Source organism: Amblyraja radiata, chromosome 23 (genome assembly GCF_010909765.2).
Source record: "Amblyraja radiata isolate CabotCenter1 chromosome 23, sAmbRad1.1.pri, whole genome shotgun sequence".
Lineage (NCBI taxonomy): Eukaryota > Metazoa > Chordata > Chondrichthyes > Rajiformes > Rajidae > Amblyraja > Amblyraja radiata.
The window spans coordinates 37,357,776-37,382,353 of record NC_045978.1 but is presented as its reverse complement, the minus strand read 5'-3'; the positions used below and the strand labels follow the sequence as shown (position 1 = coordinate 37,382,353).

At 44.9% G+C, this 24,578-nt stretch overlaps 1 protein-coding gene across 1 annotated transcript in view; it reads left to right on the top strand.

The window, feature by feature from the left end:
* The window catches only part of LOC116986490 (cadherin-22-like), a 523,346-nt gene that overhangs the window by 378,824 nt on the left and 119,944 nt on the right, over window positions 1–24,578 (top strand). Inside the window, exon 6 of the mRNA XM_033042073.1 lies at window positions 20,878–20,999. Within this exon, the coding sequence (XP_032897964.1) occupies window positions 20,878–20,999 (122 nt within the window). The remainder of the gene's footprint in view (window positions 1–20,877; window positions 21,000–24,578) is intronic.

Here is a 24,578-nt window from a genome sequence, read left to right as displayed (position 1 = left end):
AAAGCTTGCAGGGATTATAAAAACTGACAGTAAAAGCTTCTTCAGATATGTGAAGAGGAAAAGATTAGTGAAAACAAATGTAGGTCCTTTACAGTCAGAAACAGGTGAATTTATAAAGGGGAAACAAGGAAATGGCTGACCAGTTAAATGAGTACTTTGGTTCTGTCTTCACTAAAGAAGACACAAACAATCTTGCAGAAATACCAGGGGACCGAGGATCTAGTGGGAGGGAGGAACTAAAGGAAATCCGTATTAGTCAGGAAATGGTGTTGGGTAAACTGTTGGGACTGAAGGCAGATAAATCCCAAGGGCCTGATGGGCTGCATCCCAGAGTACTCAAGTTCAAGTTCAAGTGAGTTTATTGTCATGTGTCCCTGTATAGGACAATGAAATTCTTGCTTTGCTTCAGCACACAGAACATAGTAGGCATTTACTACAAAACAGATAAGTGTGTCCATATACCATAATATAAATATATACACACATGAATAACTAAACCGATCCTGTCACTGCTTTCCAAATGCGCTGCAATTACATCTTTAATAATCGACTCAAGCATTTTCCCCACAACCGATGTCAGGCTAATTGGTCTATAGCTAATTGGGCTGTTTTCTCTTTCCCTCCTTTTTTTTTTAAGAAGTGAGGTTACATTAGCTACCCTCCAGTCCACTGGAACTGATACAGAGTGGAGAGAACATTGGAAAATTATCACCATCCACGATTTCAAAGGCCTTGACTATCATGCTTGACTAATCTTCTGATGGAGGATGTAACAAGTAGAATGGATAATGGAGAGCCAGTGGATGTGGACTTTCAAGAAGCCTTTGACAAGGTCCCACACAAGAGATTAGTGTGCAAAATTAGAGCACATGGTATTGGGGGTAAGGTATTGACATGGTTAGAGAACTGGTTGGAAGCCATGAAGCAAAGAATAAGAATCAACGGGTCCTTTTCAGAATGGCAGGTAGTGACTAGTGGAATGCTGCAAGGCTCAGTGCTGGGACCCCAGTTATTTACAATATATATTAATGATTTAGACGAGGGAATTAAATGTAACATCTCCAAGTTTGCGGATGACAGTGGGTGGGTGGCAGTGTGAGCTGTGAGGAGGATGCTGTGAGACTGCAGGGTGACTTGGATAGGTTGGGTGAGTGGGCAGATGCATGCCAGATGCAGAATAATGTGGATAAATGTGAGGTTGTCCACTTTGGTGGAAAGAACAAGAAGACAGATTCTTATCTGCATGGTGTCATATTAGGAAAAGGGGAGGTGCAACGAGACCTGGGAGTCCTTGTACATCAGCCACTGAAAGTAAACAAGCAGGTGCAGCAGGCAGTGAAGAAAGCTAATGGCATGTTGGCCTTCATTGCGAGAGGATTTGCGTTTAGGAGCAAGGAGGTCCTACTGCAGTTGTACAGGGCCCTGGTGAGACCGCACCCAGGGTATTGTGTGCAGTTTTGGTCTCCTAATTTGAGGAAGGACAGTCTTGCTATTGAGGGAGTGTAGCGTAGGTTCACCGGATCAATCCACGGATGGCAGGACTGACATATGATGAAAGAATGGGTTGACTGGACTTGTATTCACTGGATTTAGAAGGATGAGAAGGAATCTTATAGAAACATATAAAATTCTTAAGGGATTGGACAGGCTAGATGCAGGAAAAATGTTCCCCATGATGGGGGAGTCCAGAACCAGTGGTCACAGTATAAGAATAATGGGTAGGCTATTTAGGACTGAGATGAGGAAAAACCTTTTCCGCAGAGAGTTGTGAATCTGTGGAATTCTCTGCCACAGAAGGCAGTGGAGGCCAATTCACTACATGTTTTCAAGAAAAAGCAAGATATACTGTAGCTCTTAGGACAGAATCAAGGGATATGGGGACAATAGACAATAGGTGCAGGAGTAGGCCATTCGGCCCTTCGAGCCAGCACCGCCATTCAATGTGATCACCGCTGATCAACCCTAATCAGTACCCCGTTCCTGCCTTCTCCCCATTTCCCCTGACTCTGCTATTTTTAAGAGCCTTATCTAGCTCTCTCTTGAAAGCATCCAGAGAACCTGCCTCCACCGCCCTCTGAGGCAGAGAATTCCACACTCTCTGTGAGAAAACGTGTTTCCTCGTTTCCGTTCTAAATGGCTTTCTCCTTATTCATAAACTGTGGCCCCTGGTTCTGGACTCCCCCAACATCGGGAACATGTTTCCTGCCTTTAGCATGTACAAACCCTTAACAATCTTATATGTTTCAATGAGATCCCCTCTCATATGTTTCAATGAGATACCCTCTCATCCTTCTAAAATCCAGAGTGTATAAGCCCAGCTGCTCCATTCTCTCAGCATATGACAGTCCCGCCATCCCTGGAATTAACCTTGTAAACCTACGCTGTACTCCCTCAATAGCAAGAATGTCCTTCCTCAAATTAGGGGACCAAAACTGCACACAATACTCTGGGAGAAAGCAGGAACGGGGTACTGATTTTGGATGATCAGCCATGATCATATGGAATGGTGGTGCTGGCTCGAAGGGCCGAATGGCCTACTCATCCACCTGTTTTCTATGTTTCTATGTTTCATACATACTATGTTGGCATACAATCAGTAAAATGTAATCAGGAGGACAGTGAACTAGACGGAGAACTAGGGTGGGGGAAAGACGGGGAGAGAGGGATTGCAAGAGTTACTTGCAGTTGGAGAAATCAATGTACATACCACTGAGTTGTCAGCTGCCCAAGTGAAATACGCGGTGCTGGTCCCTGGATTCTATAACACGATGTTCACTAAAAAAATGGAAGGTACAGAATATATCAATAGCAATTATATTTTAAGTACACTTACAACATCAGCATCTAAAGTCCTTAAAATCCATTAGCCTGAAAATGAATACTTCTAGTTGTGGGAGATAAATGTAAAGATTGCCAGCAGTTTGAAAACACTGAAGAGTTAATCCATATTAAATTGTGCATATTATTTTGAGATATATTAATACACTGAATATTTTCAGCAAAACTGCTGTGTAGATGTAAAACTGCACCAGTCCTTCAGAGTCCTTCAAAAGATGAAAACATTAGAAGGCTTTGAATCTAATGTAATCTGAAAGCTTTGGTGTTACTATTGAATGTTCTAAACCAGAAGTAATTCTGACTTTCTTCTGCTGCTCAACTTTAAGTTTATCTACAATTTGCAATTTTATGGTCAAATGTGCATGGATTATTTTTTCTGTGTATACTTTTCCTAGGCATAAATTAAACGCATAAATCATTCATTTTTGTTAAATGAGTGATCTTCTTTGAGCTGAATAGCCTTGACCTAATATATGGAAACATAGAACATAAAACAAGTACTGCATGGGAACAGGACCTTCAACCCACAATATCCATGTTGAACATGATGCCAATTTAAACTCAGCTCCTCTGCCTGCATGTGATCCAAATCCTTCAATTTCCTGCAATATCCACGTGCCTATCTAAAAGCTTCTTAAATCCACTATTGTATCTGCCTCCTCCACTACCCCTGGCAGTGCATTCTAGGCACCCACCTTTCGCTGTGTAAAAATATTGCCGACATATATTCTTTAAACTTTGTCACTTCCACCTTAAAGCTATGCCCTCAAGTCGTTGACATTTCTACCCTGAGAAAAAGGTTCTGACTGTCAACCTTATCTATATTTCTCATAATTTAATTTAATTATGTCGGGTCTCCCCTCCTTAATAAAATAATTCTAGTATAGAGCCTGTTTTGAAGTACGTTGAACGGATTCCAAAATTATTCTACACTTGTTTTAGAGTCATAGTGTTATATAGCATGGAATCAGTGCCTTTGGTCCAATTTGTCCATGGCGACTAAGTTGCCTACCCAAGCTGGTCAATTTGCCTGCGTTTGGCCCTTATCCTTCTGTCATTCCTATCCATCTATTTGTGCAAATGTATTTGATCTTTATCATTGTATCCGCCTTTACCATTATCTCTGATAGCACACTCAACATACCCACTTCCCATTGTGTGAAAAAATTGTATCTGACGCTCCCTTTAAATCTTCCTCCTTGCACCTTAAACTAAAGCTCTCTAGTTTTATACTGCCTTGCCCTGGGAAAATGTTTAGTTTAGTTTAGTTCAGAGATACAGCACGAAAACAGGGCCTTCGGCACACCGAGTCCCACCGACCAGAGATCCCCGCACACTAACACACCAGGGACAATTTTCCATTCATACAATTATACTAAGCCAATTAACCTACAAACCTGTACGTTTTTGGAGTTCGGGAGGAAACCGAAGAACTCGGAGAAACCCCACGTGGGCACGGGGAGAACGTACAATCTCCGAGCTAACAGCACCTGGTGTCAGGATCGAACGCAGGTCTCTGGCGCTATAAGGCAGTAGCTTTACCGCTGCACCACCGTGCCACCCTTATGACTGAGAACATTCAGCTCATCAATGCCCCACGTGATTTTATAAACCTCTATTAGGTCACCCCTCTGCTTCCTTTCCTCTAATATATAGCCCCATATAGCCCCAATCTATCTAGTTTCTCCTTATAAATCAAGCCCTCCTTCCCAGTATCATCCTAATGAATTTTGTCAGCATCCTTTCCACCCTTCATGACAGCCTTCTTGTGGCTCAGGAACGAGAACTACGCATAATACTCTGAGAGAGATTTCACCAATATCCCGTCCTGTTATAACAGTACCTCCAAACTCTTGTATTCAATGCCCTGAGCAAAGAAGGAAAGCATTGCAAATGCCTTCCTCAGTACACTGTACTTGTTTCTCTGTGGTTCTCAAGTCTGCAACGTGCTCCCTGCCATTTACTGCACAAATTCTGTCCCTGTTTAACTTTCCAAATTGCAACACTTCACACTTGTCAAATTTAAATTCCATCTGTCAGTCCGTGGCCCACTGTCTCCGTTGATCTGGATCCTGCCGTAATTTCAGATAACCTTCTTCACTACACCGCCAATTTTGCTGTATTTACAAAATTACTCACCAGGCCAACTGTAAGGTGATACTAACCATCAGTATAGATGAGGGACAACATCTGCTGTTGTGAATGGACCTAGCACCGATCCCCATGGCACACTGTTGGTCACAAGCCTCCAATCCAAGAAACAACCCTCCGCTAGCATCCTCTGACTCCTGCTCCTAACGCACTTTGTATCCATTCAGCTAGCTCACCCTGGACCCCATGAGAATTAACTTTCCATGTCAGCCCTCAATGCGGGACCTTATCAAAGGCCTCTGGATAGAAGGAATGGGTGACGTTTCGAGTTGAGACCCTTCTTCAGACTCTACAGATCTATCTACAGATATCTCTGCCAGGGTCACATAATGCGCATAATTAGCAGTCAAACTTGCATCATATACAACTGCAATTCCATCTGCACTTCGGAACAAACCTTTGAAAATATTCACGACCTGCATGGATCGATATGCAATTCAAGTATTTATCTAGCTCTGTGTTACAGTTGTGATGGCTTGCTCTCAGTCTATTTATTAAAAACTAAAGTGTTTAAAGCACAGTGTGATGAGAAACTTCAGAAATGGATGTTGGATGAAGCTGAGTACAATCTCCAATTTCTAGAGGACCAGAGGGGGAAAGACTTACCTGTGATGATTTACAGTAAGACTCCAGTTTTTTGTGCAACATAAATTTTAGAGGCAAAATCTGCTGATGTTTTAAATCTATTGGACAGGCCCTTCAGTTAAATGACTGACCCCAGGTTGCTGAAACTGAAAATGCACACAGAGCTCCTTCAAGGGAAAAGATTACCAAGTAGCAATGTTACAACATTTTGAGATTAAAAAAATCAAGTCTTTAATTTATCCCATCAGATAAAGCATAAAAATAAGTTTAATTTGACATCTAATTCACTTTCATATCTTCAGTATTAAAAACATTATGGCCATTTTCATACTCGGAAATTGGCATCTTGTTCCCTATTGCTTTTTCATTGACTTAACACAAAAGCTGTGATCGAGAACATTTAAAGGCCGATAACTTTCTTAAACTTTAAGAGAACTGAAATAAATTTTCAGTTATTATAGATTGAAGCATTCTGAAACAAATATGAAACAATCTTACTTAGATGACTTGAAATTAAAGCATATAATTAGTTAGTTACCTAATTGTAGCTAATTACAAAATTCAATTACTAGATCTAAACATCTATCCATTTCTTAAGAATAGATTAACATTTTTAAATAGCCTAAGTGTCCAAATAACATTCACACAATAATTCAGAATATAACATAATTTTTAAATCTCATTGTCATGGGTTTATATGCCAAATGGAAGGAATTTAATGTTTAATACCTGTAAATTAATGGCCATTTAAATCAGCTTGCGAGTGGGTTTTTACTGGAACGGGACCATTTAGAACATTCAGATGCGGTCAGTCTACCCCATGACAGAAGGGGCAGGAGTTGAAGAGTTTGATAGCCACAGGAAAGAAGGATCTCCTGTGGCGTTCTGTCCTGCATCTTGGTGGAACCTGTCTGTTCCTGAAGGTGCTCCTCAGGTTGTGTCATGGAGGGGGTGTCATGGAGGGGGTGAGCTGCATTGTCCAAGATGTTCTGCAGTTTCAGGAGCATCCTCCTCTCCAAGACCACCTCCCATAAATCCAACTCTGCCCTCAGGATGGAGCCAGCCTTCCTGATGAGTTTGTTAATCCTATTGGCGTCCGCGGCCTTCGCCCCGCTGCCCCAGCACACGGCAGTGAAGAAGATGCCAGTGACTACTTCTGCAACGTCTATTCGGCAATTGGACCGGACATGAATCGGAACAATAGAATTCTTACTTGTTGTTCTTACTTACAGGCACATTCAATGTAAAAACATGGGTATATTTAAGAGTATCCTATCCTGTCCAGCAGCTGACAATTGTCATCGTACTCCAGTACCATTTCTGTGTTAGTCTCCATTTTACCTACAAGACTCTGCTGGGACACTGTTGACCACAGCATTAGCCGACAAATTGGTGCATATTAAACTATTTTCACTGTATCACAGTACACGTGACAATAAACTAAACTGAACTGATTAACTACACTGAATCTCTAATGGATTTACAATGGCCTCCAAACCAAAAATGATTAATTTTCTATCCACTTCATGCATGCAGTAAAACTAATAAACAAGAGAGCCGGGCTTGTGTTTCCTATTCGGGAAAATTAAACAAATTAAATTCATTAGCTGCATTGTAAAGGAGATAGTTTCAAGCTGGAAATTATTACTTGTGGTATTAAATATAAATGAAATATTTAATCAAAATTTAACTTTTACTTCACTTCATGCTTCCATTCCAGATGCTGCAGAATATAATTAATTGATTCATTTTAACTTCGCAAGAACTTTTCTGCTAATCTGCAGTTTTTGCAGTTATAAGAATGCATTCAGTCTTTCGGATTGATCCTTGTGTGAATGGTGCTGGTACATCCACAATAGGGGCAATTCAGGATGAAATGTAAAGATTAGAGTACTGGAATTGGGAGGTCGTTTTGCAGACACCAATATAAGCTGTAATTGGAAACTGCCAGATGTATTCAAGTCCATATTGAGGATGGCGGTGTTCAGCAATATTCATTGATCAAGGTGATTTATTAAGTGCCACCGGGGGCGACTAGCCAAACGGTCAGTTAAACTGCACCATTAAGAACAGGTACCCAGGTCCGTCATGGTTTAGTAATAGCTTTATCTGTGATGTGGCACATTGCCATATAACTCAGCGGTGCCTCAAGTTTAAATCTCCTGTATTGCAGTTGTTTTTCACAGTGTTGTTATGAACACTATTTTAACATTCCTGCTGAGTCCGAGAAGCAAATTGTAAAACATATCTCCAGTGCCTTCCCTAATGCTCTTTGCCCCTCCACTGAACATATGTATATCCCTCAAGCTCCAGAACTCTTCCCTAAACCTTTCAATTTTTCCAAATGACTCCTACTTTAACATGCTCCTTGAATGATTGCCTTGACTCAGCTATTGGTCGATTCCACTAACATCTTACATCGCTTGTTGTCAAATAATTAGTGAGTCTCTGTATAGCACTTCCTTGAAACCCACATCTGTGAGGCTGGACAAGTACAAATAATTGCTGGAGGACAACCACCCTGAGCAGATTTAGTTGCATGCAAACGTTAACGTTTCAGTGAACACCTCCGCTCAGCCCGCCTTGGCCTACGTGATCTCCCGGATGCCAAACACATAAATCCCCCTCCCATTCCCACACTGACCTTTCACTCTTGGGCCTCCTCCATTGCCAGAGTGAGGCCCAGCACAAATTGAAGGAACAGCAACTCATATTTTGCTTGGGCAGCTTACACCTCAGCGGTATGAATATTGATTTCTCTAACTTCAAGTAATCCATGCTTTCCCTCTCTCTCCATCCATCCCCCACTCTAGTTTACCGACTAGATTCACTGTTCTTCTGATTAATTTGTATAAGAAGGAATTGCAGATGCTGGTCTAAGCCGAAGACTTCTCTAATTCTAACGAAGGTTCTTTGACCTGAAACCTTAACTATTTCAATCTTCACTGGTGCTGGCTGATCTACCAATTGTCTCCAGAAGTTTCATTCTTCTGGTAGACATGAAAAGCTGGAGTAACTCAGCGGGACAGGCAGCATCTCTGGAGAGAAGGAATGCGTGACGTTTTGGGTCGAGACCCTTCTTCAGAAACATGTTTACATGTCTACAGAAACAAACATGAGGTGAACATGTAAAATATGGCAGACCTGATACAAAACCATGGTGTAGTAGAGTTACTCATCTTAACGTTCAATATTTAGCAAGAAGACAGAGCTAATTTTACAGTTTGGAAACAAGGGCTCAGATTTAGTGTGATATGAATTCATAAGTGATAGGAGTTAAATTAGGCCATTTGGTCCATCAAGCCTCCTCCGCCATTCAATCATGGCTGATCTATCTTTCCCTTTTAACCCCATTCTCCAGCCTTCGCCCCATAACCTCTGACAACTTGTACTAAGGGCTTGATTGGCCTCTTTCCATGTTGTTGGGAAATAAGTAAACATGAGAATCGCAAACGTTTGGGATTCTTCAGCCTAAAGGGCTACGGACTTAGTACATTGAAAGCTAAGTCTGTTACATATTTGTACACAGGAATCAATGGTTCAATGGTTTACTGGTGCTTTGTTGTCGCACAACAGTTAAATAATTCTCTTACAAACAGTTCATTAAAGCACACCTCCACATTCAGGGACAGCTGTTATCAGGCAACTGAATCATCCTACCACAACCAGAGAGCAATGCTGAAGAACTACTATGTATCTCATTGGTGTCCCTCGGACTATCCTTGATCGGACTTTGCAACTTTAGTATTCATTCATGACCTTGCTCTATATGTTATTCCCTTATCATGTATCTATACACTGTAAATGGCTCGATTGTAATCATGTATTGTCTTTCTGCTGACTGGATAGCACGCAACAATAGCTTTTCACTGTACCTCGGTACACATGACAATAAACTGAACTGAATTAGTATCATCATACCGCCCCTGATTAGCAGTTGTGCAGAAATAGTCGACTGAGCCTGCATGCAAGAGGCGTCGTGTTTGGGGCCATTTTCCAAGTCCAGCCCAGGGTCCAGTTGTTTAGACCGGTGCCCGATTCAGGCAAGCCCCAGGCTTTTGTGGGCCTCCAACCATTACTGTTTCTCGGCTGACAACCGATGCCCTCTCCTTGCCCGTTCACCTTCGTGCCCCGGGGGAGCCTCCCGCAGCGGATCTCAAGGGCACGGTGGAACAGACTCTGGTTCCCTCTTCTCCTGCCGGCCTCTCCCCTTTCCCATCATGTCCGTTGTCATCACCGGCTCCATCCTAGAAACATAGAAACATAGAAAATAGGTGCAGGAGGCCATTCGACCCTTCGAGCCAGCATCGCCATTCATTGCGATCATGGCTGATCGTCCCCAATCAATAACCCGTGCCTGCCTTCTCCCCATATCCCTTGATTCCACTAGCGCCTAGAGCTCTATCTAACTCTCTCTTCAATCCATCCAGTGGCTTGGCCTCCACTGCCCTCTGTGGCAGGGAATTCCATAAATTCACAACTCTCTGGGTGAATCAGGAATCAGGGCGATGTGGGGATCGGGTAAACAGGGGGAATGGAATACAGCAGTAGTTGTGATCCTATTGAAGGGAGAGTATGCGCAATGGCCTTCCGTAGTCTTCCTCCTTATGTTTGTAGGAAAGCTGAAAAATAACAAATTGCAGATCGAGAAGAGGAATTAGGAAGAATAACGGGAAAGTTTATGCGTTATATGAGAAAATATGAAAATTAATTGAAGCACAGACTAAACTAAATACAGACAAAAGTAAACTAAACTACACTACAGATGGTAAATAAACGGCATACTGTATGTTATTATGTGAAGCGGTTATCATGCAAACTAAGATGCATCTGAGACTGGTTTGGACTGGGAGCTGAATAAACAGGTATCAGAATGCTCTGGGGAAGAGTGGGATGGGAAAAAGGTGGTCATATTAATGATAGATTTCACCACAGCACTAACATGAGGACATGTTGCAGGGGATGTGTGGTCCTGGAGGAAGGAAATGCAGTTAAGCAGGGTTTTCATTATAGACTGCTGAAGTAGGAAAATGAAATATGCTGACAACTTAACAATAATGCAAAAATAACAGGGCGGATAAGGCATATTTTAAATGATTCAAACATACCGCTGAATGGTTAAAGATAGTTTATATGTGGGAAGCGAAATCCGATTTGGCCATCGAGTTGTATCATGGTTAGATTATGGTCGATCTATCTCCTCAGCCCCATTCACTCCGTATCCATCGGTATCTTAACCTAATAAAAATCTATCAATCTCTGACGTGAACGCTGCAATTAACTCAGCATTCAGAGCATTTTGGGAATCAACTCCTGATTTCCACTTCGTCTGAAGAAGTGCTTTCGACTATTCCTGAACAATATCGCTATGATTTTGAGAAGATGACTTTTGACTTTTGACAGCCAACTGGGAGAAATAATTTATCTCTCTATTGCTCACATGTTTGTAGGCAATCCATACCATTTAAGCATGGATGGACACTGGAGTTTCTGCAGTACATCTGAAATGTTTATGAAATCAATAGTTTTGTTCCAACCAGACAGATGATAAGTCTGAAGCCCGAAGTAGGGTCTCTCCCGAGATGCTGTCTGTCCCACTGAGTTACTCCAGCTTTTTGTGTCTATCTTTGGTGTAAACCAGCATCTGCAGTTCCTTCCAACAGATAGAATTGCGACCAATTTTGATTTCAGAATGAAATGGGGGCTTGTCAGTGATAGAAGTTAAATGACATGGGCTGGCTGCTTTTTTAACTGTTTAATCATATTTGATACAAACATTGTATAATTAAGGAAATATACAAATCATATAATATGGTTATATAGTTTAAAAAGCAGCCAGTCCATGTCATTTAACGAAAATAATATTAGGTTGGATTTAGCAGCATAAATGATGAACACATTCCAAAACAATTTGAAAGAAAGGTTGGCAGGAAACCAGTTAGAGCATTAAAGAAAAGCAATTGTAGATAAAAGGTTGATATGTTCCCAGACGAATCGAAAGGGACAGGTATTACTCGTGCTGGAGGATTGTGTTGTCTGTGGGGATCTGTGCTAGGACCTCTGTTCTTTGTGATGTATATATCACAAAGAATAGTAAGATTAAACGAGAACTTACCAGTTTGAAGTTTGATCTGTATTTTATGAGGAGGAACGTTGAGGGAATACGTGAAGAACCCGCTTCCAACGCATGCGTGTCATTCTTCAAAGCAGCGGTGTGAGGTCACAGAAACTATAATGACCTAACATAGTAAGATTATCAAAGAGATACCAGTTTTGATATGATCATAGGAGGGTGGGAGCGGAGGGCACGTATTCCCTCAACGTTCCTCCTCATAAAATACAGATCAAACTTCAAACTGGTAAGTTCTCGTTTAATCTTACTATTTTACTTCGGAGTCACGTGAGTGACTACGTGAAGATTTCAAAGCTCTGTGACCTCATGCCGTGGAACGAGTCCATGCTTCACAACTGCCTTGGGTATCGGGAGAGAGTATCATTAGCAATTTTAGACACACTTATACAAAGACTTGTGTGATATAACGAGAAAATAAATTTATTAATTGAAATCATAGCCCTGTAACCCTTCGGGCAAATTATAATATTGAACGTAAAATGCTTTCCGAAAATGATGATGGCTCCAAAACTGGTTTATTATAAAACCTTTGGAAAGTCCTTTCGGATGACCATCCTGCTATTCTGCGGATTTGGTCCGTGGGTACCTCCAGCATTTTTGCTGCGGATGTTGCTGCAGCCCTGGTGGAATGAGATTTAAAAACATTAGTGTCTATTCCTGCCATCTTTAGGACACATTTGAGCCACCTTGAGATAGTTTGGGTCGTGACCCTTTTGTGCGGTTTCTTGTAAGAAATTAACAGAGCCATTTCCTGCCCTCGAATGCTCTTAGTATATTCCATGTATAATTGGATATGTCTTGCTATACACAGACGTTTGTCATATGGATATGCCATAAATTCAATCACTTGACCCGATGAGCCTGGTCTGTTTTGTTTTATTAACTCATGTATGACAAACACCAGTTTCTCGGGTGAGATGATCAAGGAGTCCAGGCTCAGTTTGCTTAATGACTGGACTCGTTGTGCAGAAACTAACGCCATGAGCATAACCATCTTCATGGTCAGTTTCTGAAGTGATAATGCTGTTATGGGCGACCAGCTCCTCAGCATGTTCAAAACGACACCCACATCCCAAATTTTGGAGTACCTGGTTTTAGGGGGATTTGCATTGAATATGCCCCTCATAAGTTTTGTTACCAGGGGGTGCGTTCCCACCGTGTGCCGCTCCGTTCCTTGTGATAGGTAATTGGAGAGTGCACTTCTGGCACTATTGATGGCACTGTAGCCCAATCGTTTATCATAATGGAGGTTTGTTAAGAATTCCAATACGGCCGGAATGTTCTTGGCTCTTTGGTCGAGGTTGTTGTCAAAGCAGTATATGCCCCATTTCTTGATGTGTCCGAGGTACTGCTTCCGTGTTAACAGTCTTTGTGCGGATGTGATGAGATTCATCGTCCTGTCTGACAGCCCCATGCCGTGTAGTGGGTCTTTCAGACTCTACAAATCAACAAATCCATAGTATTATGGCATGGGTGACTGCCCCCCAGTTACTGGATGAATTAATAAATTCGGGCTATGTCCAATAATGGAACATGGTTCTAACACCATCCCCTGTATGACCGAATACCACGGTTGAGTAGGCCAATCGGGTACTATGATAATCCCAGATGCCGAATATTGTTGAATTTTCCTTTGTACCCGGTTGATGATGCAGAATGGGGGGAAAGCATAAAAAACGCCATTTCCCCCAATGCAGTGAGAAAGCATCTGTAGCTTCTGCCCCAGGGTCTGGTTTCCAGGAGACATACCTTGGTAATTGGTGATTCAACCTGGACGCAAAGATATCAATATCTGGTCTACCATATTTTGCTGTAATTTCAGCAAATACATTTTTATTTAACATCCATTCCTTGTTTTCATTAAATTTGCGTGACCTGGTGTCTGCCACTGAATTTAGCTTACCTGGTAGGTATGTTGCCGATATCCAAATGTTTCTTTGGATACACCATTTTGTAATACCATAGACGAGTTGTGCATAATGATGGGGTTGGAGCAATACCTAATGCTATGTTCCCACCACTGTAGTTCAATTATAGCTTCCGTAGGCAGCTCCATAGGTCTATCAAAATGACCTTTGTTAAATTTGAGTGCTCTAATTTTTGCTCTTTGCAAATTTTGATAATGTAATGGCCCAAAATGTGTGGCCGGGAATGTAGCCACAATCTTCCCAATTATCCGGCCTACCCTCTAATGGAGGGTCTGTTGGTGTTTAAGAAGCTTGCTGCAATCCTCCTGTAGGGCTGCGACTTTATCTATTGGTAAAGTTACTAATATATTGACCGTGTTAATGGTGAATCCTAGATAATCCATATTAGTTTCTGGTATCAATTTACACTTAACTACCGTCTGTGTTCCCCTCTGATGGGTACTGTATAGTATGCATCTTTTAAGTCAATGCTTGTCATATAGAAACCAGCTGATACTAATTCTTTAACAGTGATATAGGTATCCATCTTAAAATGAACATATTAAACTAATGTGTTTAGGGTTGAAAGGTCAATGATAATCCTGCAACCCCCATCTTTTTTATTTTTAATAATATGTTTGATACAAATTTTAATTGTTCATGAGTAGTATGCTCAATCACACCTTTTGTATACAATCGTTGTAGCTCCATGTGGGCTTTAGATTGTTCTGTTTTTATAAGGACAAAATGCCTTTCTGGTGTATGTTGTACTGGGGGTTTATTGGAATGAGTAAATTCTATCAGATAACCCTGAATACTGCTTAGAATATACGAGTCTGTAGTGATTTTACACCATTCATAACTGTCGTATTGCAACCTCCCACCCCCCCGTCGTGGGTCCCTTTTTTACAAAAGAACCACACCCACCTACCTCCATGGTTACTGGTGGTTGTATTATTTTCTTGGTTTTTTGAAAAAAGGGGGGTTCTGTTTTTATTGATTGTGTTCGAGGTTGTACTGGAGGTTGATGCTTCCGCGTCTTCCAGGGTGGCCGTCCCTGGCCATACCCTAAAAAAGGCTGCTGTGGGTTGTATTGGTTTCTGGCAGTGCCACTGGTATGAGCCACACTTATCGGTCTTACATGTGGCTGGTACTGTGATCCAAAATAAGCCTTCGTGCTGGCTTTGATGAGCCCCAATGTCTTGGCTTCTTCGTCCAGTTTCTTGACCTGTTTGGACAAGTCTTGCCCAAACAAAAGGGTTGAGGTTTTAACGGCTCTTTGTTTGCAAATTGTTGCGTATTTGGGATCCAGTGTCGGCTGAATAGCAGCCTTTCGCATGCTATTCAGCTCATATTGTACATTACAAAACAGAGCTAGTGCGTCTTGGTGGTCTTTAGTTAGCTCTGTTTTGTCCAGGGTGCGGGTGTAGGCTGTGATCCCTGCCGTAAGCCCCTTTAAGGTTTTATGGATTTTGAGGTCCTGGTTCCTGATGTCCCTCCCCATATGCTTCCAAATGCACTGGTTGACACTGGGGATTTGTAATGCATCACAGTTACCAGGTGGCAGATGTCTGGCCAGTGTCTCTGTGAATATTTGTTGTTGGAGTTGATGGCCAGACATGTAGTTAATACTGGCTGCCATCCTGGAATCCAAGTCTGCCCCTGTTTGACTTGGTTTGTAGTAATCAGCCACCATGTCCAGCAGTGTATGTTTTTCTGCAGATTCAGGATCATGGGAAGCTGTGTGATCAGGGTCTGGCCCATCAGGGTCCTGCCCACTCTCCTCCGAAGAGGTCGAGATTTCAGGGGGTCCCTCACGGGGTACCCATATGGGGCTTGCCTGCCCACTGTGGCTAGTCTCCACATTCATGGGACTGCCACTGTGAAGGAGCTCCTCCAGCAGCTCCTTTAGATGGTCTTTGTGTTGAGCTGCACTTGCTATTTTTGGCTGCTCCCATTCTTGCAGCCTTTCAGCAGTGTGCTGCTCTTCTCTGTATCCCAGCTGGTCCCGTCCCCGGTACTCACGGGTGCTGGTTTGCGGGCTTTCCTCGTCCCGCCGCTGGCCACACCGGTCCTGACTGTCGGTCCACGTCTGTTCCCGGTCAGCTGTTTCTCCTGGCTGCTCCGTATGCAGCCACTCATAGCGGGTTCGTTCCGTCTGCCGCACCCGTTCAGCCCTGGTCCGATATTGATACGGGCTGGTCGCCCGCTGCTGCTCCAAGTCGGGCTCTTCTAGATGGTGCGTTTTAGTTTGAACTTTGCCTCCCGGCCGGTGAGTAAGTTTCGTCGGTGCCAGAATGATTTCTGGCACAGCTGATTCCTCTGCCGAGGCCTCTAGAGCCGACGGCTGCTGTCTCTGCCGTTCATCCACGTTTACAACGCGTTTCTCGGGCAGCTTTTTAGCAGACCGCTTCCTTTTCACTCTGTCCATTTTGCTGTGAATGAAAATGCAGAGTCCTTACCTGCCTTTTGCTGGCTCTTTTGTCTTCTCCCGTTACTGGGGGATGTCCTCCCCCTTCCTGTTGACTCGTGCAATGCGTGTAGCGATATGACACGCATGCGTTGGAAGCGGGTTCTTCACGTAGTCACTCACGTGACTCCGAAGTAAAACAGAGGTTTATAAATGAAACAGATGAAAATGTAGATAAGTTGGTTAGTAAATTTGCTGATGACATCATAATTCTTGGATTTATGGACAAAGAGGAAAGCTATCAAAGTATATATAGATCGGATGCTGATATAGCAGAGAGATGGCAGATGGAGATAAATTCTAGCTAGTGTAAGATGTCGCACATTGAGAGGTCCAATGTAAGTGGAGAGAATACAGTTAAAGGTAAGACCCTTAATGACATTGTTGCACAGTGAGATCTTGGGGTCCATGTCCATAGCTCTTTGGAAATGCCAAATACAAGTAGAACAAGTGATAAACAAGTTTTATGGTGTACTTGTCTTCATCAGTTGGGACATTGAGAATAAGTCAGGAAGCCATGTTGCAGCATAATAAAGCTTTGGTTTGGTCACTTTAGAAGTAATATGTGCAGTTCTTATCACCCCATTACACGAAGGATGTTGAGGGTTTAGACAGAGGTCCTGAAGAGGTTTATCACAAGGCTTCCTGGATTAGTGGGTTCTAAAGTTATTAAAGAGAGGTTATAAGGAGAGATTGGATTGTTATCTCTGGAGCGTCAGAGGTTGAGGAGACACATGATAGAAGTGATGAGAGGGTGAGGTAGAGTTGACAGAACCTTTTTCCCAGGGTAGAAATATTAAAGACTAGAAGGCATAGCTTTAAAATGAGAGTGGAAACGTTTAATGGAGATGTATGGGGCAATTTTTTTACCCAGTGAATGGATGCCTGGAGCATGCTGTCAGGGATGGTGGTGGAAGCAGATATAATAGTGGCATTTAAGAGGCTTTTAGATAAACACATACATGTGACCCCTTAAGGGGTTGGACAGGCTAGATGCAGGAAGATTGCTCCCGATGTTGGGGAAGTCCAGGACAAGGGGTCACAGCTTAAGGATAAGGGGGAAATCCTTTAAAACCGAGATGAGAAGAACTTTTTTCACACAGAGAGTGGTGAATCTCTGGAACTCCCTGCCACAGAGGGTAGTCGAGGTCAGTTCATTGGCTATATTTAAGAGGGAGTTAGATGTGGCCCTTGTGGCTAAGGGGATCAGAGGGTATGGAGAGAAGGCAGGTACGGGATACTGAGTTGGATGATCAGCCATGATCATATTGAATGGCGGTGCAGGCTCGAAGGGCCGAATGGCCTACTCCTGCACCTAATTTCTATGTTTCTATGTTTCTATGTTTATCTGTGCTAGGACCTCTGTTGGTTCTAGCACAGGGATGTGGACTTTACTAATGAAGGGATATGGATCACATGCAGGCAGAGGAGATTAGGTTAATTGATATCAAGTTCAGCACAGACATAGACCGGCACAGTGGCGCAGCGGTAGAGTTCCTGCCTCACAGCACTTACAGCGCCAGAGACCCAGGTTCGATCCCGACTATGGGTGCTGTCTGTACGGAGTTTGCACGTTCTCCCCGTTACCTCCGTGGGAGAACCTCCAAGATATTTGGTTTCCTCCCACATTCTAAATAAATGTAAAATTGTCCCCAGCGTGTGTTAATGTGTGGGGATCGCTGGTCGGTGCGGACTTGGTGGGCCGAAGGACCTGTTTCTGCACTGTACCTCTAAACTAAATTATGAGCCAAAGGGTTGTTCCTGTGCAGTACTGTTCTAAGTTAAGTACTCCTTTCCCTCAGTAAAAGCACTCACTCTGCCTCCTTCTCACAACATCTCAGATCCCTTGATTTTGTTCATGCTTCAACAACGGGCTGTCCTTCTTCCATTGTCACTCCCCTCTCCCCAGTTTTTTTTCCTAGTCCCATTTACCCATGTTTGGCCCTTATCCCTCTAAGTCCTTCCTACCCATGTACATGTCTACTGCTACAGGAGCTGCTTCAACCAACTCATTTGGCATCCATGTACCTACCACCCTCTCAGTGAAAAAGTTGTCCTTCAGATTCCAATAGAATCTTACCTCTCTCACCTTAAACCTATGTCCTCTGCTTCATCATTCCACTATTCTAGACTCTGTGCATTCACCCTGTCTTTTCCACTCATGATGTTATACACCTCCATAAGATCATTACTCAACATCATGTGATCCAAGCCTGCCCAACATCTCCCTGTAACTCCAGCTCTCCAGCTGAGGCTTTCCATTCTAGAAGTCCTCTTTCTTCAGTAAATATGACCCCCCCCCCCCCCCTCCCCCCACTGTTACTGCAGATGGAGCCTTCACCTGTGTCTCCTCTTAGTCCAGAAGTTTGACTGTCGCTCCCAATTGACCAAGGCGGATCAAGAATAAAGTTTTCTGGGTCTTCCTCTGCCACCCCACTCATCCCCCACTCCATCAGCACCCCACATAATTCCCTGACAATCCCATCACCTTCAACGTGATTCCTGGACCAGTCAAATCGAGTCTGAAAGCCTTTCTACTCTCCAGAGAGAGCATTCTCTCCACGGTTCCTTGGTTCGCTTTACCCTTGTCAGCCAACCTGCACTCTCCCCAGGAGATGTACACATCTGTCCCGAATCCTCTTCTCTCAACTTCATCCAGGGACTACAGAAGCTCTTCCAGGTGAGACAGAGGATCATGTGCACCTTCTCCAACCTTGTCTATTGCATTTGTTGCCCCTCCTTTTCATCAGCGACGACAAGCATAGACTGCGTGACCATTTCTCCAAGCGTTTGCGCTACTCCTGCACCTAATTTCTATGTTTCTATGTTTCCATTGCCAGACTGTTGAGGCCACACAAAAACTGTAAGAACACCACGTTCTTTCAATTGGGTTACTCACAACCCAATGGTATGAATATTATACTCTTTCCTCCATGCAGCAGTGCCTGCTGCTCTATAATACAGCTGCCCGGGCTGGGGTAGAGCTCAATTCTTCTAGGAAAGACACAAAAAGCTGAAGTAACTCAGCGGGACAGGCAACATCTCTGGAGAGGAGGAACGGGAGACCCTTCTTCGGACTGAAAGGCACGGGAAAGGGAAACGAGAGATATGGACGATGATGCAGAGAGATGTAGAACAATGAATGAATGATGCAAAAAAGTAACGATGATGAAGGAAACAGGTCATTGTTGACTGTTTGTTGGGTGAAAACGAGAACCTGGTGCGACCTGGGTGGGGGAGGTATGGAGAGGGAGGAAATACCGGGGTTAATTGAAGTTGGAGAAATCAATTTATCTTGCCTAAGTTCGGGTGCCAACCAAGCCCTATCATGTTTGTGTTCACTTTCCTCAATGGGTTCCTGTTTCAGTTTTGAATTTCTTAGTCATAGAGTCATACAGCGTGGAAACAGGCCCTATGGCCCAACTTGTCCACGCCAGCCAGTATGTCCCATCTACACTAGTCCCACTTGCCTGCATTTGGCCCATATCCCACTAAACCTTATATTTGTTTTCAAATACCTTGTAACCTTGACCTTGCTCCAGTCCTGCAATGCTTTTCTGATGCAAGGTTTCTACCCAAAACATTGACACCTCGACAGTCATTGAGAAATCAATATTGATACCACTGGGTTGTAAGCTGCCCAAGCGAAATATGAGATGCTGATCCTCCAATTCTTCTTGGCCTAGTTCCACCATTATCCAGCTAAGGCTCCAGGGGCAATCCTCAGAGAAACAGTGATGAAATGGTGGCCACGACACTACAAAGTCCAGCCCAGAACCAGAAATTCCTGGCCTTTTTGTACAATGAGATGTTATTTTAGTTCAGAGCTGGCAACTGTGGGATGATCTATTAGAATCATAAAGAACAAAATGCGTTTCAGTGGACGAGGAGTAAAGAATGTGCAAATGTGAATTTAAAGGGCCTGTCCCACTTGGCGAATTTTTTCGGCAACTGCCGGCATCATTGACTGGCGCATCAGGTCACTGAAAAATTTGCGGCGTGATACGCCGTGACGTGGCGTGATGAGGCTTGATGACGTATGACATGCGGTGTTTTTTCAAGTGTGGCAAAAGCAAATTTCGCCGCTGGATTGTGAAATGGTCAAAATCTTTCGTCGCCCCTGATATGACGCCGGCAGTTGCCGAAAAATTCGTAAAGTGGGACAGGCCCTTTAATGTGTATTTGTCGTGTAAAATAACTACTGCCTCCTCAGCAAGTGAAATCTTCCAGTGGGTTTGCACACAATTAATTAATTTACCACACAGCCAAAGCTGATACCCTTGGCACAGAAACTGAGGAGAAAACAATAATCCCTTGCGCGAGACTCAAGGGCCTGTCCCACTTACGCGATTTTTTGGGCGATTTGCCAGCACCCGTCATAATCGCAGCAGGTCGCTGAAAATTTTCAACATGTTGAAAATCCAGCGGCGAACAGAAAAAGGTAGGACACTTTGGGCGACTACTCACAACAATACAGGCGCCACCCCACGACATGTCGACACGTGACTCCCGTATGTCGTGAGTAATCGCCAATAGAGTCGCACCTTTCTCTGGTCGCCGCATGGTTTTCAACATGTTGAAAATTTTCGGCGACATGTTGCGACTATGACAGGAGCCAGCAAGTCGCCCAAAAAATCACGTAAGTGGGACAGGCCCTAAAACCTCATTTCTTCAATAAGATGATATTAGCCTTGAGCATGGACTTGTTGTGATCTCTCCTCCCTTAATTGTTTTTCCTGCTTGGCCTCCAATTAGTCTTTTCACTGTTTTCAAAACAAATTTGTTTTATGCAGACAACCATGCCCAAATGAGCAAGACCTCCCTGAGTGTCAGGATCCTGGATGTCAACGACAATGCTCCGGAACTTTCCATGCCGTTTGAAGCTGCTATCTGTGAAGATGCCAAACCGGGTCAGGTAACAGATGCAATATTCATTGAATTTCTGTGCTAATGCTATTTTGCGAAATCTGACACAGGCACACGTGAATCCAATACATTGATGCATCAAATCATGTCCTCATTAGGCAAAGCTGCCCACATTGATTTCAATAACTAGAGGGTCAATAGGTGCCTAAGGTGATAACCCTTCCGACTGTGTTATAATACTGCAACTTGCCTCAAGCTCCAAGATTGCTTTGCTGAATAAGGATTTTTCAAAAACCTGATCAATTATCACATGGGTCCTTGTGGTACAAAAATAAGTACAGGCCATCCCAGGGTTACGATCGCCTGATTCCTGGACAACACTGCATAGCATCAGTTTCCATTACACTATTACATTGAAAAGTCCTATATCGGTTCAGTCCTAAAAGTGGCTGAACTCGTTTCCCTCCTTCCCTCTCTCTCTTTTTTGTCCTTTTCCAAGGACTTTATTCAGCACAAATGCATTATACATCACATCAAAAACACATTCAGAGGTTACAATACATCAAGCAATCATTATAATACAATGATGCAGTCATTATTTACAATGCTCTTGACCCCACATGGTGACCAGCGTTCACGGAAGGCCTCCAGAGGCCCCATGGACCGCATGTTCCCTCTCCAGGGACACGCGAGCACGGATGTAGGCCCGGAAGAGGGGCAGGCAGCCGACTTTGGCATGACCATCGACCGCCCGCTGCCTGGACCCGTGAATGGCCAACTTGGCCAGGCCCAGGAGCAAACCGACAGAGAGGTCCCACCCCCCGATCGGCTCTTTCCACTCCCTGCCCTGTGCTCAAACACCAGGATCATGGGACTAGAATTCAACCAGAACTTGAGGAACAGCCCCTTCAGATATTCACAGGGGCAGCAACCTCTCACACAACATATACACGTGGAACACGGTCTCTTCCTCGCCATAGAAAATACAGGCGGCCGGCGAGCCCGTGAACCGACTCAAAAGTTTATTACACGCCACTGCTCTGAGCAACACTCTCCACCCCAGGTCCCCAATGTAAAGGGGGACGACTCCCTTGTAGAGAGACCTCCACTGGGGTCCGCCCCCGCCTTCAGGTCGTAACACGATCGCTAAGGTGTGTCGGCACGGAAGACGAAGGCAAGGAGTTGTATAATGTGCAGGAGCATTCTGTACAGTGTGCGTTCTCTTCGCATCATGAAACGGCATGCTGGTCATCTCGGAAAGGCGGCTCAAGTTGTGTGGAGCCGGTGCCCGAGAAATATCCCGGAGTCTAGGCCCGATGAGCAAATCCGACAGCGGGGATAAGCTCAGTCAGAACCACTCTAGGCGCACGCCTCTCCTCGACACCCGCCATGACAGGGTGAGGGCCGGCCACTCCCGCAACCACAACATCCCCCTCCCCTCGTGGAGCAACACACTGGCTGAAAACAACCACATTCCACCCTCTTAGCACATCATGATAGAAACGAGGCAAACCCCGTAAGGCGGGTCAACTGATACCCGACACCGGGAGCTGCGAGACCCCCATTAGGCAACGACCCCGACGGAAAAAATACGTGTCCACAGCGTGCCATCTGGGGAGGTTCTCCCCATACATATACCTCCGCAGAGTCCTGAGACGGAGAGCCGCCACCTGCGTACGCACGCATACCAAGGACTGGCCGTCCTCCTCTAACCGGACCGCTGCGGAAACCCAGTGCTTCCTATTTCCCCAAAAGAAATCCACCAGCTTCTGTAATGCAGTTGCAAAGATAGAGGGCGGGACAAGAGTAGCCAGCCGATACCATAACATGGAGGCCACCAGCTGGGTTATGACCAGCACCCTCCCGTGGAAAGAAATAACTCTAAGCAGGCCTGGCCAGCGCCCCAGCCGGGCAGCCAGCGCTCCAGCTCCAGCCAGTTCACCGGCCAAGCATCCTCAGTGGGACTCAGGTAAACCCCCAGATCGAGGAGGTGCGTGGTGCTCCACGCATACATTGTCATCTCCACCGGCAGGGAGTCTACCTGCCACTGGCCCACTAAAAGTCCAGAGCACTTACTCCAGTTAATCCTGGCAGAAGATGCAGCTGAGAAAATCTTCACGCATCCACCGCAGGTCACCAGGATCAGTGAACGTAAGGAGTACATCATTGGCATACGCCGAAAGAACCACCTCCACCCCCGGGCCAGGTAGGGCCAGGCCTGTCAACCACCTCTGAAGAAGACACAGGAACGGCTCAACACGGACCGAGTACAACTGACCCGACATGGGGCACCCCTGACGGACCCCCCTCCCAAAATGAAAGGGAGCCAACAACACACCATTAACCTTCACAAGGTACTCCACTGCAGCATACAAGAGGCGGACCCGGGCCACAAAATGCGGTCCAAATCCAAACGCTTGCAACGTCCCGAAGAGGTCGTCATGCTCTACCCTATCAAAAGCCTTCTCCTGAACAAGAGACAGAAAAGCAGCTGACTGACCAGTACCCTGGGCTAGATGAATCAAGTCCCTAACCAGGGGGATGTTATCCTGAATGGACCGGCCAGGGACTGTGTAGGACTGGTCAGGGTGGATCAGTTGGGACAGCACGGAGCCCAGGCGATTTGCCATCGCCCGTGCAAAAACGTTATACTCTGTACATAGGAGAGAGACTGGGCGCCAGTTCTTCAACAAGCGGAGTTCCCCCTTCTTGGACAGCAAGACAACAACTGCTCTACGCCACGAGAGGGGCATCTTCCCAGTCGCCAGGCTCTTCCCCAGAACCAACATGTAGTCACCCCCCAGGATATCCTAGAAAGCTCTAACAAACTCTACCGTCAGCCCATCCAGCCCGGGGGACTTGACCCTCCTGAGCTGGTGCAGGGCACGAGTTAACTCCTCCAAAGATAAGGGGCCATCAAGAAGATCGGACACCTCCCTATCTACAACCGGTAGACCCTCCCACAGGTCCTGCTGAGCTTCCCCGCTGAATCCACCTGCGGAGAACAGGGACCCATAAAAGAACCGGACTAAAGCACTGATCCTCTCCGGATCAGTGGCAGAGGAGCCATCATCGGCGAACAGCTCCACGAGCTGCTTACGGGCTCCCCACCCCTTCTCCAGAGAGAAACAGAAAGATGATGCACAGTCCAGATCGTGCAGCATCCGGACCCGCGACCTCACGTAAGCGCCTCGAGACCGCTCAAGCATCAGGTTCCTCAAGGCCTCCTTCTTCACCTGATACTTTTCCCATTCACAGGAGTCCTCACCAATCCGATCCAGGCGAGATTCTACGTCGAGTAACTCCCTCTCAAACCTCTCCACAGCTGAGTCTCCACCCCCACGTGAATTCCTGACAAAACAGACGGATATGAGCTTTCCCCACATCCCACCACTGCCTAAGGGAAGAGAAGCACCTCTGCCTCTCTCTCCACTTCACCCAAAACCGACTGAATGACTTCCAGAAACACCGATCCTCCAGCAGCCGTTTATTAAAGTGCCAGTACGCAGACCCAGCCCGAGCGCGCGCCGGATTAAAGTCCACATGCGCCAGACAGTGGTCTGAGCACGGCACCATCCGCATTGAGGCTGTCGAGACACGGGAGACATACGCACCGGAGATGTACATG